Consider the following 12,106-nt stretch of genomic DNA (forward strand, 5'->3'; position numbering starts at 1 on the left):
AAAAGGCATGATGGGACAGGCAAGAACATGATGGGGCCATGTTGGGGCCCATGAGGCTGCAGTGGGTATTCGCTGCGGTGGGACATGTAGGGCCATGATGGAACACGTGAGGCCATGATGGGACACATGAGGCTGTGACGGAAGGTGCGATGCCATGATGGGGTGTGAGAGGCTATGACAGGGCTGTGATGGGACATGTGAGGTGGTGACCAGGTGTATGAGGCTATGCCACACTGTACCAGGCTGTGACAGTGCATGTCAGTGTGTGTCAGGCCATTCTGGGCCATGGTAGGCCATGCTGAGCCATGTTGGGCCATGTCAAGCTTTGCCAGGCCTTGTCAGGCTGTGTTGGGTTGTGCTAGCCATACTGGCCCATGTTGGGGCATGCCAGGTTGTGTTGGGTCATGTTGGACCATGTTGAGCTGTGTCAGGCCATATTGGGTGTGTTGGACCATATTAGGCCACATTGGACTGTGTTGGACCACCACAACGGAGTGTGTAGGTCCACAGTGGTCCACGTTGGGCTGTGTGGGCCATGTCGGGCCATGTTGAGCCGTGTTGGGCTGTGCTGGACTATGTTGGGCCATGCTGGCCTGTACTAGACCATGTCGGGCCATGTGGGGTCATGTTGGACCATGTTGAGCCATGCAAGGTCACATGGGGCCACCTTGGACCATACTGGGCTACGTTGGGCTGTACTGGGCTGTGTCAGTCTATGTTGGGCCGTGTTGGGCCTTGTTGAGTCGTGTTGGGCCGTGCTGGACCATGTTGGGCCATGTTGGACCATACTGGGCCATGTTGGGCCGTGTCGGGCCACGTTGGGTTATGTCGGGCCATGTTGGGCCATGCTGGGATGTACTAGGCCATGTGGGGCCGTGTTGGACCATGTTGGGTCGTGTGAGGTCATATTGGGCCATGTTGAACCATACTGGGTCGTGTCAGGCTGTGTTGGGCTGTGTCAGCCTATGTTGGGCCGTGTCGGGCCGTGTTGGGCTGTGTTGGGCTGTGTTGGGCTGTACTAGGTCATGTCAGGCTGCGTTGGGCCACGCTGGGCCATGTTGAACCACGTTGGACAGTGTTGGACTATGTCAGGCCATGTTGGGTTGTATTGGGCTGTGTTGGGCCATGCTGGACCGTACTAGGTCATGTCAGGCTGTGTTGGGCCATGTTGGAGCATGCCAAGGCCATGTTGAGCCGTGCCAGGCCCTGATGGACCAAGTCAGGCCGTGTCAGCAGCGTGTCGCCGGCGCAGGGGAGAACAAGGAGGAGGACAGTAGCGTCATCCACTACGACAATGAGGCCATCGCCCGGCTGCTGGACCGCAACCAGGATGCCACCGACGATGCCGATGTGCAGAACATGAACGAGTACCTCAGCTCCTTCAAGGTGGCCCAGTATGTCGTGCGTGAGGAGGACAAGGTGCGCCCGGGGGACAGGGACACGAGGACACGAGATAGGATGTGAAGGGGAGGACGGTGGGGACAATGGAAATGGGGACGCTGGAGATGATGGAGGTGGGGACAATGGGGACACTGGAGATGATGGAGGTGGAGACGATGGAGGTGGGGACAATGGATATGGTGGAGTTGGGGATGATGAGGATGGAGATGATGGGGATGGTGGGGATGGGGACACTGGAGATGATGGAGATAGAGGTGATGGGGAAAACAGGGGTGATAGAGATGGGGACAGTGGAGATGGGGGTGATGGAGATCATGAGCATGGGGATGATGGAAATGATGGGGACGATGTGGTCTGATAATAGGGATGGGAACAATGAAAATGATGGAGATGAGGATAGTGGAAGTGGAAATGACAGGCAAATCAAGATGATGGAGAAGAGAAGGATGGAGACGAGGATGGGGACAATGGAAACAGTGGAGATGGGGATGATGGGATTGGGAATGATGGGGACGATGGAGATGGAGGTGATGGGGATGATGGAGATGGAGGTGATGGGGATGAGTATGATAGAGGTGGAGATGGGGATGATGGAGACGATGAGAATGGGGATGATGATATAGATATGAAGGTGATGGGAACGATGGAGGTGGAGGCGATGGAGGTGGGAGATGATGGGGACAATGCAGATAATGGTGGTGGGGACGATGGGGATGGGGGATGATCAGGGTGGAGCTGATGGAGCTGGGGACGCTGGAGCCAGCGATGACAGATGTGGTGGTGACAACCTCAGGCCAATGAGATTTCAGCGGGTGCCCGCGGGTGCCCTGGGTGGCCGCTGACAGTGCGTGTGCCAGCAGATCGAGGAGATCGAGCGGGAGATCATCAAGCAGGAGGAGAACGTCGACCCTGACTACTGGGAGAAGCTGCTGCGACACCACTACGAGCAGCAGCAGGAGGACCTGGCGCGCAACCTGGGCAAGGGCAAGCGGGTGCGCAAGCAGGTCAACTACAATGATGCTGCCCAGGAGGACCAAGGTGAGCACTGGGAAGGCACTGGGAGGGCACTGGGAGGATGCTAGAACACACCAGGAGTTACTGGGAGGGGTTCTGATGCACTGGGCACCCTTGCCCAGGTACAGGGCAGCTGGGGACGCTGGGAAGCTCTGGTAAGGTATTGGGAGGGCACTGGGACAGACTGGGAAGCACTGGTAAGGTACTGGGACATGTTGGGAGGACACTGGAGCAGACTGGTCAGTTACTAGGACACAGTGAGAGGGCACTGGGGGAGTCCTGATGCACTGGGTACCCACATCCAGGAGGACCAGGGTGGGCACAGTGCAACTGGGAGTACTGGAAGGTACTGGGATGTTCCTCAGGAGGCACTGGGAGTTACTGGGAGGGCACTGGGACAGATGGGGTGGCACTGGGAGGGCTCTGAGACAGATTGGGAGGATACTGGGACATACTGGGGAGAGTCCCGATGCACAGGACGACAAAAGCGGGTACAGGGCAACTGGGAGCACTGGGTGCCATAGTTGGGAGGCACTGGGAGTGAGCTCTGTCAGTACTGGGAGATACTGGGATGGTCTGGGAGGCACTGGGGGGGAGTCTTGATGCACCAGTAGGGGCACTCAGGAGGACCAAGGTGGGGTACAGCGGAACCAGGAGGTTACTGGGATGTTCCTCAGGAGCACTAGGACAGATTGGGAGGGCACTGGGACAGACTGGGAGGCACTGGGAGGGCTCTGGGCTAGCCTGTCCTACATCCGGGGGTGGGGAGGGTGGCGAATTTGGGGTATGGGGCAGATTTGGGGTTGTTTGGGGAGTACAGGGGATGTTGGGGGTTGTCAGGGGGTATTTGGGGGTATCAGAGGTTCTTTGGGGGGTACAGGGAATGTTTGGGGGGTGTCAGGGGTTCTTTGGGGGTACGGGGGTGTTTTGGGGTGCGGTGGTACGTGGGTGCTGATGGTGCCCCCCAGACAACCAGTCCGAGTACTCGGTGGGCTCCGAGGAGGAGGACGAGGACTTCGACGAGCGGCCGGAGGGTGAGTGACCCCCACGTCCTCTCTGTGTGTCCCCTCGTGTCCCCTGTGTGTCCCCATGTCCCTCCAAGTCCCCTCATGTCCCCCCGTGTCCCCTCTGTCCCCCCTTGTCCCCTTTGTGTCCTCCTGTGTCCTCTCCCATCCTTCCATCTCCCCGTGTCCCCTCTGTTCCCACACGTGTCCCCCCCGTGTCCCCTCTGTCTTGGCCATGTCCCCTGTGTCCCCTCATGTCCCTCCGTGTCCCCTCTGTGTCCCCTCTCTGTCGTCCAGTGTCCCCTCGTGTCCCCCCCATGTATCTTCTGTCCCTCTGTGTCCCCCCACGTCCCTCCACGTCCTCTCTCTGACCCACCATGTCACCTCTCTGTCCCCTTTTGTCCCCCTGAGTCCCCCCTCCCTGTCTGGGGAGGGGTCTGGGGTGGCACTGAGGGAATTGGGGGGGTCCTGGGTGGCACAGGGGGGGCCTGGGGGGTGGGGGGACCTGGGGGTGGGGGTCAGGGTGCTGTAGGGGAGGTTGGGGTGCCCGGGGGGGTGTCAAAGTGCCCCAGGGTGGGGGTTCGGGGTGCCCTAGGAAGGGTGGGGGTGCCCCAAGGAGGGTCAGGGTGCTGTGGGAGGGTCAGGGTGCCCCAGGGAAGGGGGTCAGGGTGCCGGGGGGTGGGTGCTGACCCCCCCCACCCTCCCAACCCCAGGCCGGCGTCAGTCCAAGCGGCAGCTGCGGAACGAGAAGGACAAACCCCTGCCCCCGCTGCTGGCCCGGGTGGGCGGCAATATCGAGGTGGGGACCCCGGGGGGTGGTGGGGTGGGGCGCACCCGGACACTGGGGTCCGCTGGGGGGGGGGTGCTGGGATGCCAGGGTCCCTGGCGGGGGTGGAGGATGTCCAGATGCTGGGGTCCACTCTGGGAGAGGGAGGGTGAGGGGGTGCCCGGACACCTGGGTTCCCGCCCCCCCTGACAGCCACCTGGGGGGTCAAGGGGCACCTGGACACTTGGGTGCCCCCGTTCTGGGACAGGGTCCCCCCCCAACCACCTGTGTCACCCCCGGACAGCTGGATCCCCCTGGGTGCCCATGTCACCCCCCCGCCATGTCCCCCTGAACACTTGAGTCCCCCAGACACCTGTGTGTCCCCCCACCCATCCATGACCCCCACCCCCTCCTCAAGACACCCATGACCCCCACCCACTCGTGACCCACCCACCGCCCCCCCCAGGTGCTGGGGTTCAACACACGGCAGCGCAAGGCCTTCCTGAACGCGGTGATGCGGTGGGGGATGCCCCCCCAGGACGCCTTCACCTCCCAGTGGCTCGTCCGCGACCTGCGCGGCAAGACCGAAAAGGAGTTCAAGTAGGTGGCATTGGGGACAGGCTGTGGCATTGGGCACAGGTGGTGGTGCTGGGGACAGGCAGTGGTGGCACCAGGGACAGGCAGTGGTGGCATCGGGAACAGGCGGTGGCGCCAGGGGCAGGCGGTGGCACCGGGGACAGGCGGTGACAGCAGGGACAGCCGGTGGCAGCAGGGACAGGTGGGGCAGGATGGTGGGGTACCCTCGTGTGTCACCCATGGCCTTGTGTCCTCATGTTGTCCTCATGTCCCCACGTCACCCATGTCCCCATGTTCTTGTTCTCATGTGGGTATCCCCATGTTCTTACGTCCTCATGTTGTCCTCCATGTCCCCACATCCCCCTGTCTTTGTCTCCATGTGTCCCCCATGTCCCCATATGTGTCCCCCACGTCCCCATATGTGTCCCCCACGTCCCCATGTGTGTCACTGTATCCTTTTGTCCCCATGTCCCCATATGAGTCCCCTATCTCCCCCTGTATGTCCCCATATGTGTCCCCATGTTTTATTGTCCTGTGTCCCTCCATGTTCCCCCATGTGCTCTTAGTGTCCCCATGTCGTTATGTCCCCATGTGCATCCCTGTGTTTGTCACCATGTGTCCCTGTGTCCTCCCCATCTCCCTTTGTCTTTATCTTTCCATGTCCCCCCCGTGTCCCTGTGTCCCCCCATCCCTGTACATCCCCATTGTCCCATGTCACTGTCCCTATGTATCCCCATCTTCTCCTGTCCCCCCGTGTCCCCACTGTCCCTTGTCCTGCTCTGCCCCCCATGTCCCTGTGTCTCCCATGTCCCTGTGTGTCCCCATCTTCCTGTGTCCCCATCATCTCATGTCTCTCTGTGCCCCCCCATGTCCCAGTGTCCCTGTGCCCCCCCATCGTCCCGTGTCCCCCTGTGTCCCCAAGCCGCGTGATGAGCCCTTACTCAGCCGAGCGCCATCACTGTCGGTTTTCCTGGGGACCGGACGAGCCCGCGTCCCCCTCACCCCGACACAGAGTCACCCCCGGGGTCCCCATGTTCCCTCGGGGGGTCGGGTCTGGCTCAGGGGACGCCAGAGCGGTGGCGGGACCCAGCCGGAGCTGGCACAGCCCGGGACGGGCGCTGTGATGAGGGGACAGGCTGATGGCGCGGGGACATCGGGGACACTGGGGCCATCAGGGATGCTGGGGACCCTGGGGATAGGGATGGGAACAGGGTCCCTGGGGATGGGGACACTGGGGACCCTGAGGACAGGAAGCCTGGGGGCAGGGCCCCTGGAGGTGGGGACACTGGGGACAGGGACAGCAATGGGGACCATGGGGTCAGGGACCCTAGAGGACAGGGACAGGGAATATGGGGACAGGGATCCTGAGCATGGGGACAGGGGACACTGGGTACAGGAGCTATGGAGACAAGGGACACTTGGGACAGGGGCCTTGTGGAGGGGGACTATGGGGACAAGGGTCCCTGGGGACAGGGTCTTATGGGGTCAAGGGACCCTGGGGACAGGGTCTGTGAGGACAAGGGACCCTGGGGATGGGGTCTGAGGGGACAAGGGCCCCTGGAGGGGCCGGGGGAAGGGGTGGCAGCAGGCAGTGGCCCTGAGCATGTCCCCCAGGGCCTACGTGTCCCTGTTCATGCGTCACCTGTGCGAGCCGGGGGCCGACGGCTCCGAGACCTTCGCAGACGGGGTCCCCCGGGAGGGGCTCTCGCGGCAGCAGGTGCTGACCCGCATCGGCGTCATGTCCCTCGTCAAGAAGAAGGTACGACCCCCCCCCGGGCCGCCTGGGTGTCCCCCCCGGGTGCCTGAGTCCCCCCTGGACACCTGGGTCCCCTCCCTGGGTGCCTGGGTCCCCCCGCAGGGTGCCCGGGTTCCCTCTGGGTGCCTGGCTCCCTGTATAAATTTGCTTTGGGGGTGCAGCTCCCAGACACTTGGGTCCCTCCTGGATGCCTGCGTCCCCCTGCATGCCTGGGTGCCCCCCCTGGACACCTAGGTGGCCCCCCAGACACCTAGGTGCCCCCCCCAGACACCTGGGTCCCCTCTGGGTGCTTGGCTCCCTGTATGAGTGAGTGCTTGGGGGGGAGTGCAGCTCCCAGACACCTGGGTCCCTCCCCGATGCCTGGGTGCCCCTGCATGCCTGGGTGCCCCCCCTGACCCCGGACACCTGGGTGCCCCCGTAGGTGCAGGAGTTCGAGCACATCAACGGGCGCTGGAGCCTGCCCGAGCTGGCCCCGGAGCCCAGCGCCGACTCCAAGCGCTCCTCCCGCGCCTCCTCCCCTGCCAAGACCTGCCCCCCCAGCCCCGAACAGAGCGGCCCCCCCAGCCCCGGCCCCCCCACGCCCGGTACTGGGGGACGGGGGACAGGGACATGCGGCTGGGGGGTGACGGCGGGGACAAGATGGGGATATGGGAATGGGGATATGGGGGACAGGATGGGGACAGGGGATGGAGGGGGGACCCAGGGGACAAGGGAGGACATAGGGGTCAGGATAGGGACACGGGGATGGGGGGACATAGGATGCGGATGGGGACATGGGGGACGGGATGGGGATACAGGGATGGGGGGACATGGGATGAGGACACAGGGACACAGGGGACAGGGTGGAGACCCAGGGATGGGGAATATGGGGTGGGGGGACACGAGGGACAGGGAGCAGGGACATGGGGGACAGCATGGGGACAGAGGGACGGGGACACGGGACATGGGGGGATGGGATAGGGAATGGGGACACAGGGGACATGGGGATGTGGGGGACATGGTGATGTGAGGACATGGGGGACAGGGGACAAGGACACTGGGGACAGAGCATGGGGATGCCGGGCCAGGCATGGGGACATAGGGGATACAGGAACAGGGGCCCAGGGACATGGACAGGGTGCTGGGGACACCCCGTGTCCCCATGTCCTAATGTCCTCTGTCCCCAGCCACGCCGGCGCCCAGCGAGCGCGGGGACGGGCCAGGGCCACCCCCGGACAGGGACGACGGTGACACCAGGGACGAGAAGGAGCCTAAAGGCCCTGAGAAGATGGAGACAGAGGTGGGTGACAGGGCTGTCCCCAAGCCTGTCCTCCTTGTCCCTGTCTGTAGTGATGTCTTCCCTGTCCCTGGTGATGTCCTCCCTGTCCCCATCCCTGTCGCCAGTCGTGTTCTCCTTGTCCCCAACTCTGTCCCATCCCTGTCCCCATCCTTGTCCCTGATCATGTCCTCTCTGTCCTCAACCCTGTTCCCAATCATGTCCTTGTTGTCCCTGTCCCCAATCGTGCCCTTCCTGTCCCCAACTCTGTCCCATCCCTGTCCCCATCCTTGTCCCCAGCCCTGTTCCCAATCATGTCCTCATCCCTGTCCCCAACCCTGTCCCTGTCCCTGTCCCCCATGGTGTCCTCCCTGTCCCCAACCCTGTCCCTAGTCATGTTCTTTGTCCCCAACTGTCCCAACCCTGTCACCACCCCATCCCCACTCATGTCCCCCAGCCCTGTCCTCCTCCCCTATCCTTGTCCTTGTCCCCAACCCCGCCTCTGTCCCCAACGCTGTCGTCACCCTCCTGTCCTTGTCCCTGTCCCCTCTCTGTCCTCCCACCCTGACCCTGTGTCCCCTCCTGTCCCCATCCCTGTCCCCTCTGTCCTTGTCCCCTCGCTCCCCATCCCTGTCCCCTCCCCACCATTGTCCCCATGTCCCCCTCCGGTCACTCTGGGGGTACAGGGTGGGGGGAATGTCATGATGGGGGTACCCAGGCATCCGGGGTGATGCCACCCGTCCCCACCCCGTCCCCACAGCCTCCTGTCCCCGAGATGCCACCGTCCCCAGGCGATGGCAGCGAGGCCGAAGGGCCGCGGAAGGGGGAGGAGGAGGAGGGACCTGGCCAGCGGGAGCCCGAGGCCGAAGGGCCCCCGGCCCGCGAGGAGCGAACAGGTGAGCCCCCACCCCGGCCCCATCTTGGGTGTCCAGGGCACCCAGGGATTTGGGTGCCCCCCTCCACCACCATCCCTCTAAGGCACCCAGGGCTTTGGGTGCCCCCCCCCAAATCCCCCAGGCCACCCAGGTGTCCGAGCACCCCTGTCCCTCCCTACAGGCTCCGAGGCTGAGAAGGGTCCCGGGGGAGAGAAGGGCGACGAGAAACCCCCTGAGGAGGAGCCCAAGGAGCGGCCGGGGGATCTTGACCCTAAACGAGGTACCTGGGGGCGGGGCTTGACTGCAGGGGGCGGGGTCTAGCCCACCCAGGACTGCAGCCAAGTCAGAAGGGGCGGGGCTTAACCAAAGGGATGTGCCTGGAGCGCTCTGCTCTTAACCTTGTTGCATTCACTCTGAAGCCTACTGATGGCTGATAACGTCTTCCTGCTTACTGGGGCGGGGGGGAGCTTGGGGTGGTTTGGGGAGGTCAGAGTGGGGTTGCAAAATGGCACTGACCCCTGTGTGTCCCCCCACCATGCAGAGGAGGTGAAGGCCGAGAAGGAGCCCAAGCTGGAGGCGCGTGCCAACGGCCGGCGGGATGACAAAGCCGAGAAGCCGCGCTTCATGTTCAACATCGCCGATGGCGGCTTCACAGGTGAGTGGGTGACGGGGCCGGGGAGGGGCCGGGGGGGACACACGAGGGTTCCCGCTTCCCTGACACCCCCACCTGCAGAGCTGCACACGCTGTGGCAGAACGAGGAGCGTGCCGCCATCTCCTCGGGGAAGCTCAATGAAATTTGGCACCGGCGCCACGACTACTGGCTGCTGGCCGGCATCGTCCTGTATCCTTCTGGCACGTGTGGGTGTCCCCCGTCCCCAGCACGTGTGGGTGTCCCCACTCCGGCACACGTAGGTGTCCCCTCCCCGGCACGCACGGGTCCCCTCGTGGCACTCCTGGGTTCCCCCACGGGTGCTGTCATCCTCCCCAGGTTTGGTGGTGGTGGCAGCACCAAGGAGGGTGACACTAGGGTGGGGGTGACCCAGGGGCGAGTGACGCAAAGGCAGTGGTGATGTTGGGGACAGTGGTGATGGTGACACTGGGAACAGTCTTCATGGGGAGGTGATGGAGGAGGAGGTGATGTTGGGGACACAGTGACACAGTGATGTGGTGGCTGTCCTTAGCAGCCGCGACTCCATGTGCTAGCGGGGGTGACCTGGGCGGGGGTGAGGGTGACCTTGGTGATCCGGTGACAGTGACACCGTGACAGTAACACAGTGACAGGGTGACCGTCCTTAGCACACAGCCACGGTTCCAAGCGCTGAACAGAGATGACCTTTGGGGGGGACAAAAGGAACACTGGGGCAGGGTGACACCATGAGGGTGATGTGGTGATGGTGATGCGACAGTGACACGGTGACAGTCCTTAGCATGGGGGGGCTGAGAGGATGTTGGGGATAGGGCAACGCAGTGATAGTGATGTGGTGATGTGGTGAAGGTGATGCAGTGATGGTGACAACGGCATTGGTGACACAGTGACAGTCCGTAGTGTGCAGCCACAGCTCCGCGTGCTGGACGGGGGAATGACCTGGGGGTAATGAGGGGGATGCTGGGGACAGGGTGACGTGGTGATGGTGACGCAGTGATGGTGATGCGGTGGTGACACAGTAATGTTGACATGGTGACAGTCCTTAGCATGCAACCACAGCTCCGTGTGCTGGAGGGGGGATGACCTGGGGGACAAGAGGGAGACGTTGGGGACGGGGTGACATGGTGACGGTCATGCAGTAACGTGGTGATGTTGTGGTGGTGACACAGTGACACGGTGACAGTCCTTACCGTGCAGCCGCGGCTCCGCGTGTTGGATGTGGGATGATGTGAGGGGGAATGACAGGGACGTTGGGGACAGGGTGACATGGTGACAGTGACACGGTGACATAGTGATGGTGATGCAGTGGTGATACGGTGACGTGACGCTGATGGGGTGACAGTCCTTAACATGCTTCCACGTCTCTGTGTGCTGGCTGGGTGATGACCTGGGCAGGGACAAGGTGACATGGTGACAGTGACACAGTGACACGGTGATGGTGACGTGGCGGTGGTGACATGGCAGCAGCCCTTAGCACACAGCCACGGCTCTGCGCGCTGGATGTGGGGGTGAGGGGGACGCTGGGGACAAGGTGATGTGGTGACACGGTGATGTAGTGACATGGTGACAGTCCTTAGCGCGCAGCCAGAGCTCTGTGCACTGGACAGGGGATGATGGGAGGGGGTGAGAGGGACACTGGGGACAGGGTGACGTGGTGATGGTGATGCAGTGACTCGGTGATGCAGTGGTGATGCAGCGATGATGCGGTGACGGTGACGTGGTGGTGACAGTGCTGTGGTGACAGTCCTTAACACGCATCCACACCTCCATGCACTGGCTGGGTGATGACCTAGGGGATGTTGGGGACAAGGTGACATGGTGACGTGGTGGTGATGGTGACACGGTGATGTGGTGATGGTGACGCAGTGGTGGTGACGAGGCGGCAGCCCTTAGCACGCAGCCACGGCTCCGCACGCTGGATGTGGGGGGTGAAGGGGGAACGTTGGGGTGACACGGTGACAGAGTGACACGGTGACACGGTGACAGTCCTTAGCGCGCAGCCACGGCTACGCGCGCTGGACGGACATCCAGAACGACGGCGCCTTCGGGGTCATCAACGAACCCTTCAAGGGCGAAGCCTCCAAGGGAAACTTCCTCGAGATGAAGAACAAGTTCCTCGCACGCCGCTTCAAAGTGAGTGCACGAGGGCTCGCACGAGGGTTTGCACGAGGGTTGCGCTTGCACGGGGCTGGCTCCAGCCTGGGGCTCGTGCCAGGGCGGTGCTGGTACAAGGAGCATGCGCGGCGGTTGCTTTTGCGCCGGGGGCTTGCATGAGGGTCTCGCACGAGGGTCTCGCGCTAAGGTTGGGCTTGTGCCGAGGGCCTCACACAAGGGCCGGTTTCAAGCCGGGGGTCCGCTGCCTTGTACCAGGGGCGTGCTCAAGGGCCGCGCTTGCGCAAGGGGCTTGCATGAGAGCTGCGTACGTGCAAGAGTGGCACTTGTGTAAGGGCTGCACTCGCACGAGGCTTTTGCACAAGGGCCTCGCACGAGGACTGGGCTCGTGTGAGGGCTGGGCTCCTGTGAGGGTTCGGCTTGCACAAGGGTCTGGGCACAACAGGTTCTTGCACAAGTGCCCAGGTAGGGGGGGAGGTGGCCATGGAAAGGGGGCAGAGCTTGCACGTGGGCTGCACACAAGAGGGTGGGGCTTGGCCAATGAGGGGCCTCGTGCAAGAGGCTGGCGGGGGGAGAGGGTGGGGGGCGAGGTCAGTGCTGGGTGCTTGGACGCCTGGGTCCTTCCTTGGCCTTGTTGGGGTGTGAAGTCAGAGTCGGGTGCCTGCATGGCCGCGTCCTCTAAGTGATTGGTGAGGTCATA

General features: G+C 62.9%; 1 protein-coding gene across 3 annotated transcripts in view; it reads left to right on the forward strand.

Annotated features, from left to right (window-relative positions):
- CHD3 (chromodomain helicase DNA binding protein 3) overlaps window positions 1-12,106 on the forward strand; it is a 45,452-nt gene that overhangs the window by 28,531 nt on the left and 4,815 nt on the right. For 2 of the 3 annotated variants that reach the window (XM_069799765.1, XM_069799766.1), the window contains 13 exons: window positions 1,253-1,419; window positions 2,262-2,439; window positions 3,384-3,449; window positions 4,133-4,218; window positions 4,652-4,785; window positions 6,376-6,520; window positions 6,939-7,101; window positions 7,684-7,796; window positions 8,533-8,668; window positions 8,829-8,927; window positions 9,189-9,302; window positions 9,381-9,489; window positions 11,295-11,427. In XM_069799765.1, coding sequence (XP_069655866.1) covers window positions 1,253-1,419; window positions 2,262-2,439; window positions 3,384-3,449; window positions 4,133-4,218; window positions 4,652-4,785; window positions 6,376-6,520; window positions 6,939-7,101; window positions 7,684-7,796; window positions 8,533-8,668; window positions 8,829-8,927; window positions 9,189-9,302; window positions 9,381-9,489; window positions 11,295-11,427 — 1,643 coding nt within the window. Of the gene's footprint in view, window positions 1-1,252; window positions 1,420-2,261; window positions 2,440-3,383; window positions 3,450-4,132; window positions 4,219-4,651; window positions 4,786-6,375; window positions 6,521-6,938; window positions 7,102-7,683; window positions 7,797-8,532; window positions 8,669-8,828; window positions 8,928-9,188; window positions 9,303-9,380; window positions 9,490-10,353; window positions 11,272-11,294; window positions 11,428-12,106 lie in introns of those variants that run through there. The other variant, XM_069799767.1, reaches the window with a different exon arrangement.

Source organism: Haliaeetus albicilla, chromosome 13 (assembly GCF_947461875.1).
Source record: "Haliaeetus albicilla chromosome 13, bHalAlb1.1, whole genome shotgun sequence".
Lineage (NCBI taxonomy): Eukaryota > Metazoa > Chordata > Aves > Accipitriformes > Accipitridae > Haliaeetus > Haliaeetus albicilla.